The sequence below is a fragment of the Talpa europaea genome (genome assembly GCF_964194135.1).
Source record: "Talpa europaea genome assembly, chromosome: 3".
NCBI classification, from domain to species: domain Eukaryota; kingdom Metazoa; phylum Chordata; class Mammalia; order Eulipotyphla; family Talpidae; genus Talpa; species Talpa europaea.
In genome coordinates, this window is record NC_140069.1 from 119,584,908 (window position 1) to 119,602,705 (window position 17,798).

The 17,798-nt window shown below is 43.1% G+C and overlaps 1 protein-coding gene across 1 annotated transcript in view; it reads right to left on the reverse strand.

Annotated features, from left to right (window-relative positions):
• Window positions 1-8,998, reverse strand: part of LAMB1 (laminin subunit beta 1) — a gene marked incomplete at both ends in the record, with an annotated part of 69,901 nt that extends 60,903 nt beyond the window's left edge. Inside the window, 4 exons of the mRNA XM_084229979.1 lie at window positions 1,794-1,867; window positions 5,108-5,243; window positions 7,707-7,882; window positions 8,962-8,998. Coding sequence (XP_084086105.1) covers window positions 1,794-1,867; window positions 5,108-5,243; window positions 7,707-7,882; window positions 8,962-8,998 — 423 coding nt within the window. The remainder of the gene's footprint in view (window positions 1-1,793; window positions 1,868-5,107; window positions 5,244-7,706; window positions 7,883-8,961) is intronic.
• Window positions 8,999-17,798: the final 8,800 nt, after the last annotated feature.

Below are 17,798 nucleotides of genomic sequence, written 5' to 3' on the forward strand. Positions count from 1 at the left end.
TACCCCCCTCCCCATGCTAGTGGACATTGTCTGGACTTCTGCTAGAGCAATGAGCACATTCTGCATCCTTCTGACCTTAGAAGACTGGAAAACCCCAGAGCACAGTGTCACGCTCTTTTTAATAGCTGCTTGTAGAGTCTAGGAGAGCTCTGACGCACAGAAGATGGTCGAAACAAATTCACCCACTTGCTCCGTCACTCGATCAGTGTTTGTTTGTTGAGCAATTTCTACATGCCAAGCCCCAGCACCTACCAACCATCCCGTTCCCACTACATGCCAGGCAAGAACACCTGTGTTCCCAGAGCAGAAGGGTAGTCACACCACCCTGAAATGGTGTTATCCTTCTTCCCATTTTACCAATGAAGAAGTCAAGTTCTGGCCACAGTAAGGGGTGGAAGGGGGAGTCACACCCAAGTCTGTCTAATCCACAGATACTGCTTTTCACACATGAACTCATAGGATGAGTTTTCCCCCACAAGCTAAAAGCTGGCAACACAAACCCATTCTTCACGCCTGAACACCATGACCGTGTCCTCTGTCTGACCTTCTGCACTCAGGAGCAGGATGTCACCTGCGGTCCACGGTGTTCACTTATGAGTATGACTGAGTATGAGCTGACTGAGCATCAGCTACAGAGTATGTGCCCAAAGGATCTTTGGCTAGAAACAAAGTCAGAGCTACCCATGCACACAGATGCGCTCTCCAATGTAAAAGACAGGAACATAAACATGAATGAAGACAATGTTGAATATTTTTAGGGCTCACGTAACGAGAAGGGAACATCGTCTTGCACAGTTGAGTTTCGTGTCTAATCGCCGAGTTGAGACAAGGAGTGAGGAGTGGCTGGCGAAAGCCCTCTCACCCTCTCAGGGGATCATGTGTCGCAGTGTAAACCTTCCTCCCCCGCTCCACCAGCAGCTTCCTGGGGAGGGGAAGGAGGTGCAGGGCACAGGCCTGGGAACCGGCTGCCCAACGTGCCTCCCAGGCACATTCTGACCCTTGCTCCTTGGCCTCCCGGCTTCAGAGGAGGTGCAGGCGAGCCTTTCATGTCTACCTGTCCACACGGTAAACCTATCCCTGGAGATTTTTTCCTAACCTGAGAGGATATAGATAAGGCCCCCAACTCCAACTGAAAACTATTCAAAAGTGATTTTAATCTGAGAAGCAATAAGTAAATTATGGGTTTTATGTGCACCAACATGTACTTTAAGCCATGTGAAGTCTGTCATTTCCAGGCAGCTGCTTAAACAGAAACAAAGGGACTTTGTATGGAGACATTCCCTAGTCCTGGAGTCAGCTTACATCTTTAAGAGAAAAGGATGAGAAAAATCCACATTTAAGAAGGCACACACATTGCTTAGGAACTCTCGAACTGTTCCACAAATTTTCAAAACTTTGAAGACTAAGGATAATATACTTCCTGTGCAGTCACCAAACTCAACATTAAAATATAAACACAAAGGATCAGGGATTTACCCTCCAGATGTTTTATTGTGGTTTGGGAGAGTGTCAAAGCCTCCTCGCTCCCACGGGGAAATAAGAGAGATACCTAATTAAAAGTTTACAGTTGAATTACCTTAGAATAGTGGTTCTTTCTACTTACTGCCTCGAAGATGAGTATTTGTTAAATGTTGTTATTCAGGTCCACATTTAAGAAGCTGTTCATTACCTCAACTGATGGTAACAATAACTTTTAGGTTCCCATTCAGGCCAACTTGCAACAGACGTCCATCTTGAAAGGGAAATGACACAGCACTCTTGTGCCATTTATGAGAAAGTTATGGACTCCTTACCTTGAAGGTCATTATGAGATGAGTAAAATGGAATTCTGCCTCTAAGTCCAGTTGGATAGTTACATTTTCCACGCCTAGAAGAGATTAAAAGAAAGCAAGCAGTAAGGTAAAGGGACAAGCTTGATACGAATCTGAAGACTTGACACTATCTTCTTAAACTTTCTTTATAGAAATCCTCTTTGCATTATTTTATCTTAAACTGAAGCTAAGATATTAACAACAAACTCCTGTCTCAGGCCTTCCCTCGTGGCGCAGGCGGTTGAATGCTTCACTGCGAAGGGGTCCGCAGCCTCTGCAGTACCTGTTCGATCCAAGACGGCTGGGGAGGGTCCCACATGGTGCAGCAGACCTCTCCTGTCTTGCCCACTGCTCCCCTCAGCAGTGTATTTCATCAGTCTGCCTGTTCTGTTCCCTGCTCTGTCTCTGGTGAATCCTCCTCCTACCCTCCCGCATCTGGCCTGTACCCCAGTTCTTGTATAAATAAATGAATATTTTTAAAAAATAAAAATAAAAATAAACTCCTGTCTCTATTTGGCAGTAAAGGATCCATCGGAATGATCCTTCTGTCTTCAGGACATGGGCCACTCTGGGGCTCAACATCTAGAGTCTGCACAGTGTGTTACCATCTGCCAAGATACCTCTGGTTGCTGTCAAGAAAGACAGCTTTTGCTTGGGAAAAAGTGAAACATCTTTCCAAACCTCCATGCCAAGTACTCTCAAACAGGAAAGAAGAAGGGGCATTTCCTGTGCACAGTAGGGGTTCAGCTTCAATCTGAAGCACAGGGACATGATCCTCCTCCAGGAGAAACACAAGTACTCCTTTTTTCTCTACAGCAGCAAAGAAAATAAATAACAATCTACCACATATGTTAGTAATACTCTAATTTAGAAAAACCCATCCCTGATGGGGAAGCCTTTGGATGCATTTCCACAACTGAAAAATAATGCCAAAGAGACAAAGACTCAGTCAAATAAATAAACTGGCCCAGAGCAAATACTAACATCTTCCCTTTCAGGGGAAAGTCTGAACAAACAAACAAGCCTTTGCACCCTGCCCTAGGGTCCTGGACAGCCTGCCCAAAAGGCCACTGAATTCCAGGGATGGAAAGCACCTCCTCCTGCCCCAGGCCAGCCTCCTAGTAAAGGGGACCTTTCCGCCTTTCCTTGCTTGAGAGTACTTTTGGGGTCCATCATCCAGAGCAAAAGACGTCTTAAATGCAGGAAGACAGGAATGTGTCAGAATGAATCCTATCACAGGCCAGTGAATTTTCAGGAAATAGGACTTTTGAAATAAACGCTTCCCCTGGAAAACTGCCAGGTCATTTGGGGGGAGGGGGGAAGTGGTCTCTGGAACGGATATGAATTTGTTGGAATGTTAAAGAAAAACATTATAATCATACTAACTAACCTTATCCTACTACAAAGAACCCTATTACAAACCTACTGTGGACTTTTGTGCATGAGTAAAATGCTAGCTAAGCAACCATAAGTCCCTCCTTTCTCATGTTTTTGAAAACCTGCAATATTTGTTCAAAATTAATAGATAATGAAACAATGTAAAGTACAAACTACACTAGTACTACTTCTGAAACCTAAGAACATATACTGCAATGCACACCCCCAAAGCACATTCCATTTTAGATTTATAACCTGATAAAGAACTACTTTTAATATGGGAAGAAAACGCCATGGAGAAAAGAAACAGGCACATTCTTCTACAGTGTATTTGATTTCTGTCAGACGTCCAAATAGATGACCATGAAGGTTCATTAAAAGTAGCTGTACTTCTTCTAGCCTCTTTCTGAATCTAAGTACTGATAATGCAACAGGGCCAGGTAAAGCTTAGCTGGGACAAACCACACAAAATTGATAAAGTTGCATTCAAAAAGAAAGTCTTTCATCAGGAACTATCAGACAACAGAGAGATATATAGGGGGGGTGGTAAAAATAGGTCTAATCTAATCTAATCTCTGGCAAAGGAATGACCCTCTATTTGAAACCGTCTCTTTTTTGGCATTTGGCCTCTCTTGTCCCACAAATTCCAAATTATAGAAACTGATTAGCTCCTGATTCAACCAAGAAAAACCTTCCTCTAGAACAATAGCAGGGATAAACTCTGTCACTGCTGATGGCTGAAAATGGTAGCAGTCTCAACCTCACGTTGAGGTGTCCTCCTAAGTGTCCTTGCGTGTCCCTAAAGAACACAGGCAGTCAGGAAATGCTCCTGGTGCCTGCACTTAATAAGTTCTATGCTATTTCAGAAGCCCTGATTCGAGCACAGATTTATAGAAACTTCTCTTTCACAATGAACTGTCAGCCAGGATATCCTCTTATTAATATTGGTAAGACTCAAACTGACACACTTTCTGACACCAGTCCATCTTGATCACGTGGGTAACCAATAGCGCCCCAAGGCCAACCAATGATTAACTGACCCAACCCTAGAGCCAGCAGTCTTCTAGAAGCATGTGTAATTTCATAATCAATGACAAGGTAATCGAGTAAGGGAGCTCTTTACAAAAATGATAAATGGACTCAAGCATCCAAAAGCAGCCCAGATTTAGGCTGGATAATAGTATATACTAGACATCTAGTAGTGCCCATGCTTTCTCTGGTCAGGCCTAGGTTTACTTCAAGAGAGCTTTCTCATACTTTTTTTAAAAAAAGACTTCATGGTATACTGTTAACTGAAAAGCATAACTTCATTCCCCAAATGCAAAACTTCATTCCCCAAAGGAAGCAAATGCAAAACTTATTTGGACTTAGTTTCACAGCAATAACAATATCCTGTTTGGTGACTTTACTAAACTAAAACCCAAACGGCAAGGAAAGAAAACAAAGTTGGATTCACATAGTCACTGAGAAAATTAATTTGGGGTCACAGCAAGAGTATGTCTAGTGTTTGTTCACAGTACTATTATTAAATATTTTTGAGCTGGAAGTATAGCAGTAGCAGCAGTGGTGGGACGGATTCTGCCCTTTCCCTTGGAGTCAATCAAGAGACACTGTTTTGTAGAACAAGAACCTAAGAGCACAAAGGGCCTTCTCAAGCCTTCTGGTCCTCCTTAGGATAACAACCACAAAATACTCCTTTGGTCTCGCATGAAACACCACTTTCTTGTAGGAAGTACATGCTTCAGGAGGAAGGATCAGATTTTACCAAGAGAAATTAGTGCTTCAGGCAGGAAATCTGTCAAAGGTCACAATTACAGGACAGAGAAGCCAATAGTAATTACAAACATCTAGGAGTCTGTACCCCCCTTCCAAGTAACCAGTCACACTCCATGGAACTTGTTCCCATACCAACCACATACCATTTTCAGATTGCCACCAAATCTTAAGGCGGTTTGGAGCAAATGTAGTGACCACATTTTCAATGAGATGACTATCAGGATTGAGGGTCTCATGATAAGGATCTTGTGAATTGCATATGAAGCATTTTTTGTCCTCCTGAAAGCAAAATTAGTTTTATGAGTCTAGGAAGCAATCACATACACACATGTACGTGCACATACACACACAAAACAAAGTCACACCATATAAAAATTATATCTACTTGTTTCAAGAAAAGTACGCAAACTTACTTAAATGACATATACCTGCCTTTCATTTTTAACTTACTGAGTATGAAATACTCCCGAAAATTTCTTCCTTTCTTGCAAATTCAAAGGTGAAAGCAAAGGCAGCATTGTTTCCACAAGCTCTTAATCAAAATGAAATTTCTAGGCTTAAGACTTAATCTCAATAAATAGCTAGAGAAGCTTGCTTTTAAAGTAAAATGCAGAAGTTTTATTAGAGAATTTTCGCTGACATAAAGCAAAGTGAAAAAGAAAAAATAAGAGATAATACACTTGGCCTGATTTTCTAAAACTTACCTAAGGCAGAAACCATGATTTGAGCAAAAGTATTAAGAGGCTTTGAGAATGACAAAGCAAGATTGCTTAGTTTCTCCTTTGCCCAAACAGTAATCCGAGGTGGAGGCATGCAGCTAACCCACAAACTGCTCAGAACATCTGGCAAGGGAGGGTGCCAGGCTGTTCTGCTGTATGGGGAGCACTGTAAACAGGGACTATTCAAAGAACCCCAAAATGAACCTACCAGGAATTAAGGGATATATTAGGTTTTAGAGTAGCTCTGAAATTCTCTCTTTTCTTTTTCCTTCTCTCTAAAATGGGGAGGTGAAGGCTAGTTACCCTGGTAGGTGGGTCAGGAGACTTCAAAGAACCCTCTTTGTACTCCAGCATGTCAAATCACAGTGTAACTTTAATACTCCCTATTCCACATGTAGCTTTGTTTGCTCTGTGCCGAAATTTTCCAAAATGCAGATTTCTCTTAAGTCTGAAAATGACACTAGGACCTGAAACAGATCTGTATACATCTTACATACAACATTTAAGCAAAGGTGTTACTATTATAAGCATTAAATCAACCAACTATTTTTACATTAATATTTATTTGGTTAGCTATTAGTTATCACCTTCCTCCCAAAAGGATTTAGAGACTGGTAAGATGAAGTCTCTAAAATTAGAGATTAGAAGTCAGGGCTGCAAAGGAACCCTGGATGAATCACTTAAGCTCTCTGCCTCAATTTTCACGCCCACTAAATGTCTGAGACAAGCTCATATCCAGTCCCTTACTGTAGGCTCTCATATCTGTGAAGAACACCCTACAGTTTCACAGCCAATCACACACACCAGAAGTTTGGCTCTACTTGCTTTTAAGAGGAATAATCCAATTCTCATTCTGGCTGAAGTTGGTTTCAGAATCTGGTGATTCATTTACAGGATGTCCTGGCCTCTGAAGTAAATGTTAGCACATTATTTTAGGTAAAATATGCTAATATTAGAAAAGTAACATCAACTATCTTCATTAACATGGAGGAAACTAACACTGGAGAACAATTACCAGAACTTAAAGGGGAAAAAAGGTTAATTATAGCCTCCCTCCTAATCAGGAGGAAGCAGTCTAGACATCTCTGTATAAACCTGGAAGCAAATGAATGGAATCCACTTTACCACATTCCTTGGTTTAATTGATCAGGTCTCCAGAATGGGCTCTCTTTCTGCTTCCTTCAAGTGACGCCACTTTAAGGCATCTGCTGTGCAAACCACACACCATCCTATGCTCCTGAAGGCCACAGGTGGGTGTAATGACCCACACTAGGGCAAGTAGCTTGAACAAGCACTTCTGCCTGGAAGCCAGGGATATTGGACTCCTTTTGAAAAATCAAGGAAGAGACTCTGATTGGGTAGTTTACCATTGTGTTTTCTTTTAAAATTAGTTTTGACTTTGTAACAATGCGATCTCTGTAATCTGGTCTAGTTTTTATAAACATATCCTGAAATTTCATTTTGGTCTTCCTCTAGTGGGGTACCAGAGCATTTTGAAAAAGGAAGTATCTGACCCTGATATCTGAAGGAGGTAGAGGGAGCAGCACCAAGGGAGGAGAGAAAAACAGATTCGTGGTCAGAGTGACCTTGCAAGGAAACAGTCATTGTTGGCATATCTTTACCCAAAAGAAGGATTTCAGTAAAACACAAGATCACTACTCAGTATGAAAGAAGGATAAACTTCCTTTTTTTACACATTTCCAAAGAGGAAAGACTTTAAAAAACAAAACAATAAAACTCCCTGGAATTTCAGAGCCCCTGGGTCAAGGCACCAGGCAGGGGCCAGGTCTGTCTTTCCGGGCAGACTATGTGGTCCTGGTGGCTGCAGGAAATGTTTAGCGGATGCAACTGTGCAAACTGAGATGGAGTGCAAGGGTGAGCTACCAGCCTAGTCCCTGGACTCCCTGGATGGCCAATTTCTATCTGGATAGAGGGCAGGGTGTGGGATCCCCTGGGCATGCCCCCTTAGGTCTGGACTCCAGGAGGCACACTCAGAGCCTCCAACCCTGTGCGCTGCCCTCACCTGGAGGTGGCTGACGATGCAGTATGGCTCAGGCTTGTGCAGCCCGCAGGTGGAGGTCACAGAGAGCTTCTGTGATCGACCAATGAGAAGGTCTCCAGTGGCAGGGTAGCAGCTGCCCTCTGCGCAGCCGTAGCTGAATTCCGGCTCTTGAGCTCGTGCTCCAGTTCTGCACAGGGCTGTGTAGGGCCAGGTGATGCCGGGGCGGGGGTGGGGGAACACAAGGACAAGGCAGGCGAGCGAAAGGAAACAGGCAGGGTGGGGGGGGGGGGGTAGAGAAGATTCCGAAGACAACAGAATCCACAGAAAAGACAATGGCACGATGAAGAAGAGGCAGGAAGGTTGAGAGGATTCGGAAAGAAACACAGACACCACGTTAGATTTGTCCAGGAGCCAAGAGCATCACTCCAGGGGAAACCCACTGACATTCTCACCCACCCAGATGTACTCAAGGGGACCAGCTCCGACCGCATTCAGTGGATATTAAGACTGACCACTTGGACGTGCCTGGCTAAACCTAGGCGCAAACAGACTTTAGATCAAAAGCCGCGCATCCTTGGGCATAGTCTGTAAGCAAACCCTTGTGCACGCAGCAACCATCAATCCTAGTGTGTGAGCGTGGCAATACGTGAGTGTGAAGGCAGAAGGGCGCTCGCGCACACGCGCGCACACACAGCCCCCAGGTTGCGGGAGACGCCGCTTTCCAGGACCAGGGGCAAATGGGAAATCCCCACGGCTTTGGAGTGACTTCAACACACCATTCCTGGGAAGCTCCACGTCCAGCTGTTTCTGGTGCCCCCACCCCCCACAGCAAACAGAAACGGCTAATTAAAGCCTCATGGCCCCAATCTGTTCCCAGGACCAAGCCTGCGCTCAGCTCGGGCACTTTCCTGGGAAACCGGCTGCCGGCGAGCCCTCGGGGACAAGTCTCTGCACCCGAGAGAGCCTGCCTCCCACGGTGGAGAGCCCCATCCTGAACAGACCGAAGATGGAAAGCCCCAAAATGACAGTGGGAGCCCGCAGGACCCCCAGCTCTGGACGCAGAGCCCAGATGCTGCTGCTCCATGGCGGTCCGTGCGCAAGAGCGCGAGGTCTCGATCTGCCCCCCAGGGCGCTGGTGTTTAATCCCAAGGCATGATTTCCATGCCCTCCCTCTACCAACCCGTAGACTCCCTCGAAGCTGGGACCAAGGACCTTTCCGTTCCCTCCCCCCACCCCCAAGCGCCCCCACCCCCAAGCCCCGCCACCTCCGAATTACCTAAGAAACCGAAAGCGAACACCTGCAGCAGCCCCATGTCCGGTCCCTGAGGCCGAAAGGACGCGGCAGAGAGGAGAACACGCCCGCCAAGCCGCCAGACCTTTTTCCCGTCTTCCTTTCTGGAGAGGGGGAAAAAAAGGCAAATGCTCTGAGAAAGGAGAGGGGCCCTTCCATTTCCTGCCGCTCCCACGGAAGCGCGGGGTGGAAGGTGGGGAGGGGGGAATCGCGCAGCCACTTTGTTCTCCCTACCCCGCGGGGGACGCTCTCCTGGCGGCCGGCAGCCCCGAGCCCAAAGAAGGGAATTAGAAAGTTTAGCCTTGGGAGGAACCGAAGGAGGCGCCTCCGCTCATGCGCACACACGAGAGCAGGGGCGAGGGGGCGGGCAGGCGAGAGGCCACCACTTGGCCTGGAGGGGGGTCCCACCCTCCTGAGACTGGCTTTTGTTTTAAGGCCGCCTGGATGGTGGCTGCCTGCGGGGGGGTTTAGCTCTGGCGCTTCCCAGCTAGGGGCGGCGGGGCCGCCTGGGGAAGCGCTCCAGGCGGGGCGCGGGGCTGGGAGGTCCAGCAGGGGCAGGACGCCTTTGGGCTGGTCTCCCAGGTAGGTGCTCGGAGAGCCCAGGCGGCTGGGGGCAGGTCTGGGACCTCCCGCGGACTCGTGCATTTACATTCGTAAGGAGTGAGTCACGAGAAGGTGCCCAAGGCTAAGATTCTCGCTGGGAGCGTGGGAAGAGGAGATAACCCTTCTGAAGGAAGGTGGACCTGTCAGCATTGCTTCCCCAAACCTGCAAACCTGCAGACGCCCGGGTCCACCTTCGGGCGGGGCGTGACAGCCAGACCATCTGTACACCGAGGACCCAAGCTGCTGTTTGCTGCCTTTGCTTTCTTGGCGCGCACCATATTCAGGACTGCCTGTAGCTCCTGCCACCCAGGTGGTGCTAGCATTGAATTGCCCATTGGATTCTGTTTAAAATCGCATCCAAATAAGTGATTCCCTGAATCACTAATCCAGGGAATTTCTCTAGGGACGCTTAGTGACTCCCCATATCTCACCGGGACGGGGCTCACTTAGGCACAGACCTGGAGGTGTCTTATAAGACACCCTTCCCCACGAATTCCACAGAGCACAACCGTTCTACAGAGACCTCCGGGTATGAAATGGTGAAGTTGGGCTTCCACGAAAGGGTTTCAAACAGCCATTTTCTGGGAGCTGGAGGAGGAGAGACTCCTGGGTCTGTGTCCCCAATTCTGCCAATTAGCCGCGTTGTGTGGCTTTAGCAATGGATGGAAGCAAAGAGGAGCTTCCGTCAACAGTGCCCTGAACCAGGGGAGTGGAGTTAGACCAGTCAGGATATTTTACTTGTTTTTTTAATTAATTACCCCAAGGGAAAAAGGGCTTAAGTGGCTAGTTGGTCAGTTTTTAACTTAGCTGCAGTGAAATAGAACATGAGAAAGTTTAATCATTAGACCACAGCATAAACTGCCTTGTGAGTTTATAAACATCCTTTTACTGAGGGAGGTGGAAGCCTCAGGTCTTGGTGAGACATTAAGTTATTCACCAAATCAGCACTTGAGATTTTTGCCTTTAACTGATGCTCAGACTCCTTGGTGCTGGCTGGGCAGCCCGGGGCACCCAGAAAGCAAGTGCTGCTCTGAGGAATAGATATTTCATCAGAGGGGGTTGAGGGTCTAATTAAAAAATATATATTAAAAGGTAAATCTTTTCCCTTTGTACTACCCTGGGCCACAGCTAAAAACGAACTTTTGAAGCTTGGTTCAGGGTTTGCTTCAGCTCTCGACACAGCTGAGCTCTCCCTGCTCAGTGTCCTCCCCTAGATGCTAAGAGTCGTTCAACTTCAACTGTCCTCTAAAGCCTCTGCTGCTTTCCTGACTATCTGCTTAATAGTAAATAATACAGTGAAAATTAGAGATTTTTAAAAAATATTTACAAGTGTTTGTTCAGGGGTGTGTATTTATAAAACGCCATTTATAAACTTGTCTCCATCTCAGCCTTTATCATTTGCGCTTTTGGAAGTGTCTGTCCTCTCACCTCCTGAGAGCAATGATTTCTTCCAGCCCCCTTAAGGGAACAAGCAAAATTCCACATCCCCTCTACTTTACTCCTTCCTCCCTTTGACTTCCTAACTCAGGTCCTAGAAGGATAATATGTCCTTTATTTCCCATTCTGTTCTCCTTCATCGCATTATGGCGTGACTGTCCTCTTATCTTTGGTCTAATTGCCAAACGTAATGGACATCTTCCCACTGTTGCCTTATTTCATCTTTATGGCATATGCCCCTTTCTCCTGACTCCTTGGTTTACAGGGCAATTCCCTCTAAAGTTTTCCCACAGATCTGTCGCTTCTCTTCTGCCATCTGGCCCTTATGGTCCCTTAAACATTGGTACTCCGAAGGTTACCAGCTTTTCCTCTACATATGCTCATCCACATCCAGAGTCTCTCCCACCTCAGTCTTAATACCACCGCCTCCCACATGTATGTCTAGACAAACTTGCTTGGGATTTACATCATTTTCTAACAGCCTGTGGAATATCTCCACTTTGAGGACCACAGGCACATGTGTTATACACAGAACAACCTCCTCACCCACCCATTCTAGAACATTTTCTTCTAATTGCAATTTCAAGTATTGGCACCACAATCCACCATTTAGCTCAAGAAAGAAACCTGAAAACAAGACTGGTTCTATGAGTTGCAAAGCCCAGTGCAAAATAAAATGAGCAGGTGGGACTTCTTACTCAAACACAATTTCATGACAGTGATAGATCATTCAACCAAGACCAAGACCCTTCAGAGTGCAGGGGCACCGAGACTGCATATACCCTGAATATGCCCTGAAGCCAGGCCAGCCTGGCAATCATGCTGGGTATTTCCTGCTCCTTTACCTCTTCCCACCCCATCACCAGGTCCTGTTATTTCTACTTTACTAGCCACTAGCCATCATGTCCCCATTGCTCTAAGCTCATTGCCCCTGTCTTTGTTCAGTCTCCCCTGTCTGGTCTGAGCATTTGCTGGTATTCCAACTTACAAACTCTTCCTTTCTCGAATCTTGCATAGCACTAACAAAAGGATTTTTTTAGAGGCACAATTTTGATCATGTCATTGCCTCGTTCAAAAACCTTTGTTTCTCTTTGCCCCTCTGAGCTGTCTCCTATACATGACATGCTTTTTATACCTTTGTTTCTTTGTTCTGCCATAGAGACCCTTTTTCATCTCTCAAGTTAGTGAACTAGACACATCTCTAAGTACTCCATTTAAATAACTTCTTCCTCTCTCCACTCAACTCTACCAGCGTCTTGTAAAAGCCTGTTGCAGCATAAGTGACATAATGCTGTAACTATTTGTTTATGCCCTTATCTCTGCAATTCAAGGACACATATTGTGTAACATTCATTTGTGCATAAGCATTGCCTAATGTGACATGAAGCACATATTAGGTGCTCAATAAATGTTTCTTGAATGAAAATAAAGGCTAGTCTCCATATTTTAAAAACATTCTTAAATGTGCACCTTTTATCTAACATCAATGTCTTTCTAGCCAAGGAACAGAAGAGCTACCACCAGGCTTGAGTTCATTTTAGGAATACTTCCAAATTTCACTCACAAGCTAATTCTTCTGGTTATAGTTCATCCGGTTTATGAAGATATTACAATTTAGAAGGAAAGAGTCAATTTTGTTAAAATCTGTTGAAACTTCACTCTGCCTACATTACCCTCTCTCATTTTCCACACCTGAACAATCCCCATGCTACCTGAACAGGCAGTGCTTGGTCATTTAAGATTTAGAAAAATCTTTAAGTTTAAACTTAGTTCATTTCTTATAATATCTACTTAAAATTTTATTTCAAAGGTCTTGGATTTTTATTTCAGATGGTGTTCCTTCCCCCAGTTTTGTAGGGATGCTGAAATTCAGTAATGACCAGAGACAGCAGAAAGGTTTTCGTTCTAGTATTGTAATTTTTTAAATCTTTACTCTGCTTCCCCCTTCTGTCTTTCTCCATTTGAAAGTTCATTTTCAGATCCCAGTGGGTCCCTCAAGACCTTGTCACTTTTCCCCATGAGTTCCTATGGGTTTCTCACTGTAGAGCCTCCAGAAATGTTTATTGAATGAAAACGTACTTCTTATTTAAACAATATTTTGAACCTATAAAGGTTCAGGCAATTTGTACCAGAGGCTTAAAATGGTAGTCTAATCTACTCTCTTGCTACAACCTAGCTCATCCTTCTGGGTTGTTAATTATTACCAAGGGTGATCCAGAGAACTGGATTTAATTAGAAAGTTAAATGCTCCACTCCACTAGCTAATCCTCAATTCAGTATTTTCACCCTGGGAAAATGGATCTTTGATAGGAACACATTTCAGAAGGGAGGGAGAGAGGCTAGTAAAATCTATCCCCACTCTCAAAGAATAGTATTGCCTTACCTCCTCCCACCACAATGTTGTCTTGGTCTTCTGGAAGAATTAACTCTTCAACTGCAGTTCCTCTGAAAGAATAAGCCTGCTCTTCTGGAAAGAGAACATGTATTTCATCACTACTGTTCTGCCTGCTGCTGCCAAGGCTGTTAATCAGATTTATGAAGGCCAGCCCACCCAGAGCCGAGGAGCTGTTTTTATCACATCAGAAACAAGTTGGCACTAGGTCTCACTCCATATGACGTGTTATTTCACATAGTGGGCAGTTTGCCAGATGAAGTTATAGTGTTTGCTCTTTTCAAGATGGCTGATGAAATGCTGCTCTTAACCTCCATCCTAGTGAAAATATAGGACTCAGTGACTTCTCAGTGGTCCTATTTGGAAATCATGGAATATGGAGATAATTCAGTCATTTGCTCACAGGATTTTAATCCAACTGGTAATAGTTGCTACTATCTTTTTGACTTTGGCAACACCCAGTATTTTATTACTTAAGCCTTGGCATTAACATCTCACATTCTTTAATAAACATTTCTTGAGTACTTACTATGTGTTAAGTACTACTAGGCACAAATGGTACACAGTACACATTGAGAGAAGGCAGGGTTATGTTAAATGTATATATTGGTGGTAAAGATCAGCAAGGGTTAAAGTCTAAGATGAGGAAAGAATATCACAATTTTCTATTTTTATAAACTTGCTTATAATGAGTAAATAATGATGAAGTTCAGAAAGGAGGTATAGCAAAGAGATAGTTATGGGTACTTGGTGCAAGGTACAGGTATTGTGTTTTGGTGGGGCTTAAAGGAAACTCTTGCCTTATCTGTATTTTTTTTTAATTAGGAGAATGTATTTATTTATGACTGACTGGTATAATTAAAAACACAACATTCTAACCAAAAGTTTAGTGTGTCTGCACTATTTACACTTGGAATAGAGCTGGCTAATGCTGCATTCTTACACTGAAATACAAAGACCTATGAAATTAAAACTCATTATTTATAGTTGCCAAGTAGATTTACTTTCCTCATGGAGATGGCAGTACTGAACAAATTGGGATCCCTTTAAGCCATGTCACCTCTGAGGGCTTCAGTTTCCTTATTTGTAAAGCAAGTAAGAAGTTCAGATCCCAAAGTTCAAAGTCCAGAGGCTCTTTGAAGTTTGGCTCCTACACAATCTCTGCATTCTTAGCCTATCTACCCTGAGCTTCCTCTTCCACCCTCACCAGGCTCTCACTTGTGTTTTGATTCATCCATTTTCTTCTGCTTGGAATGCCTTTCCCTCCTCTCCGCCAAGTTGAATTTTCCTGCTGTTTAAGCAGAGCTGTGATGACAATTCACATGTGGAACCCTCTCAACCCCACTGTTCAGGTACCATATACTCAAACCCAAGTATTTAGAGAAAGTCTCTCTAGATCATTCTAGAACAGATATGCTACACCCAGACCAGGCATCTTGCCTCTGACTGTTGTATCCCCAACACCAGCATAGCAAGAGAGCACTTTGTAGGTACAGAGAGTATTCACCAAATAAATGGCTAGTGTACAGATAGACTGCATGTGTACTACATTGCCAGTGCCCTGAGAACATCCAAACGTCCGCAACACTGAGCACAGAGCTCAGGTATTTGTTAAATGTGTTCATTTAATAAATGCCTGGAAATATGCCAAATGTGCTTTCTGGGGGAAATCGTTCACAGGTAATTCGTTAGCCAGAACAAGTCATACCCAAAACATACTAGAACTTTAAGAAGCATATAGCACATTTCATATGTTTTCCATGGGAAACAGAAAAATATTAACATAAGCTGTGATTTAGACATGTGAAATAATAATGAATATATTCTCTATTCATTCAACAAAAACTTGCTTAGTGACACTGCTCTATTGTAAGGAGGAGAGTGCAATATACATAAGCATTATCAAGAAGTGACTGTTTTCACAACCAGTAAGAAACTGTGAGATGGTAATGATATAATGGTAAGTCAATGTCCCCAAGTCTTAATGCCTTGTCTGCAATAAATGTCCTGAGGACACAAGCATAAAGTGATTATAAAGTGGTGCCTTTTGGAGAAGGCAATCTGAAATATATACATTAAAATTTTAAGTATATAAACTGAATTTGGGGGAAATATGCCAAATTCTGCAAGTAAAGATGTTGATACTATCGTTTATAGCGTTAATGGAAATAATCTGAATAACCTGAATATCTGGAAATATACCTGGAAATAACCTGAATAATCACTAGTAGGGAATTCAGTACTTGTGCTAGTACCACATACTGGAATACTAAAGTTGCCTGAAAAGAGATCTCTTTCTATAACTGGAAGGAGGACTGGCAGATTCCAACTAATAATGCATGTACATTATACTTTTTTTAGGAATTAAAAAGGGAGACTGTCCAGGAATTGTGTGCATACATTCCCAAATACTTTATGACAGCCATTGTTTAATTTTATGATTTCTTTTCCCATAGTGAACATTATAATCCATTTTTTAAAAAATACTGAAAAATTAAGATCATTTCTTGTCGTTATATTTTCAAAAGTGAAATTCCCTTTAACAGCCTGCGACATAGATGAGCTACTGGGCATGTTCACATCTCTAAGACAGCCTGTCTCCTGGCTAACGGCAAACCAAGCCTGCCGACATCCCTTTAAATACAGATACTTGATAGAAACCAGAGCCTGAGTGAGTGGGACGTGTTCACTCTACTTGGGGTTGAATGCAGAGCTATATCGCACCCACGGTCAGCTTTTCTTCAATCAGGCTTGCTCCTGTGTCCCAGTCAAAATATGGTAAACCATACAGAGTTGAAAACTGTTTATTTTCTTAGAGAAATATATTTATGCATATATTTACAACTTTTTCAATTGTCTATAAGAATTGCCCCCCAAAGTAGTTTGGAAAAAAATTTGAGTTTGTGAAGGAGAAATTTGGGATTATATATATATTTCTACCTATCACCTGTATAGAATGTGTGGTGCTGGGCTGAAGGGTTGAGATCTAAATTTTTTTGGTATTTGTTTCTAAGAAAGGTTAGACCTCCTTTTCCAAATGTAAACAGTGTTCTTTTAATCCTCAATTGTTCTTTTAATCTTTTGCATATTTTATCTTTCCATTTGGTTTCTGCCTGCCCCAGATGAGTCATACTTCAGCATGGCCAACACAAAGCTAACCCAAACGTCATAAAGATCCCCAAATGTTTATCTTTAGATACGGAATGTTTATATAGCTTTCCAAGCTTGAACTTCTTCCCATGGCACCAATCTCTGGAATCCTCAAAGGATAGTTTGGCTGTTAGATTTTCAGGCTCCATTTAATTCTAATTTCTACTCCTTTTTACAAAATTCACAACCTGGTGATCCCTTTAATAGGCTCAATTATCTGAGAGTCAGGGAAAAAAATTGGGTTAAATTGGATATTCAGTTTAATAGAGGTAATAACCTGTTTGGTTTCTAGAGTCCTAGAAATAGGTCGTATGTCATATAGCACTAATGTTCCCAGCCAAGGAGTTCTTTCAGTAGGTTTATTGTTTGTTTTCCTACATAATCAAGTGAATTTTTTTGAATATACAAATTTTTGGGTAATATAGTTGCCTGCCATGTTGTTTGTAAGTTATATTTTAATCGTGCTTTAAAAAAAACACAGGAAAAGTTACAAGAACTCAAAATAATTCTTATGAATGCATATAATTACATCTGTATTCTTGCTTGGTTGACTATTTCAAGACATGAATCCCAAGAGATAGTACATTTTTTGTTCAGTAACATCTTACGGATGAAGTCTTATTTGGTTAGCTACTTTAACCTTTGTTTTCTTTCAAGCAGATTGCTTTCTGTGAAACGTTTATAGGATGTTCAAAATACTAATAAAACGAGCCATTTGTATAAGGAACAGGTCAATTTTCAGAAAATGGTCTGCTGTCTTTGATGGTCCATTTAATAGAACCCAATATCACGTTGACAGAATAAGCTGTCTTGAAATCAGGTGTGAATGAAAGTTTGATATCTGGTGATCGCACTCAATCACGCCTGCCTCTGCTGGCCTGCCAACTATCTGTGTGACCCTGGCTAAGTTAAGAAGATTGAGAAGATGAGACTTAGAACGAGGGTATTCTTTGAAATCTCTTACCTTTTTGATTTTTTCGTTTTAGATCTCTTAAGCCTCTTTCCTGAAAGAGAGTAGCAAAATCAATAAGGGTCAGACCTCCTGAGATACCTGCACTCATATCTCTAATAAGAGTCTGTCTAGCTGTAGTTAGTACTTTTCTGACCCCGTAATTTTAGACCATTGCCCATCAAGGCTAATAACCTCAACTGGTCTATTTTAATGTTTACTTTGAATGTTTTGTGGGCTAAATATTTCAAAGTCTTCACTATAGGTAGAGAAGTAACAGTATTAAAGGTT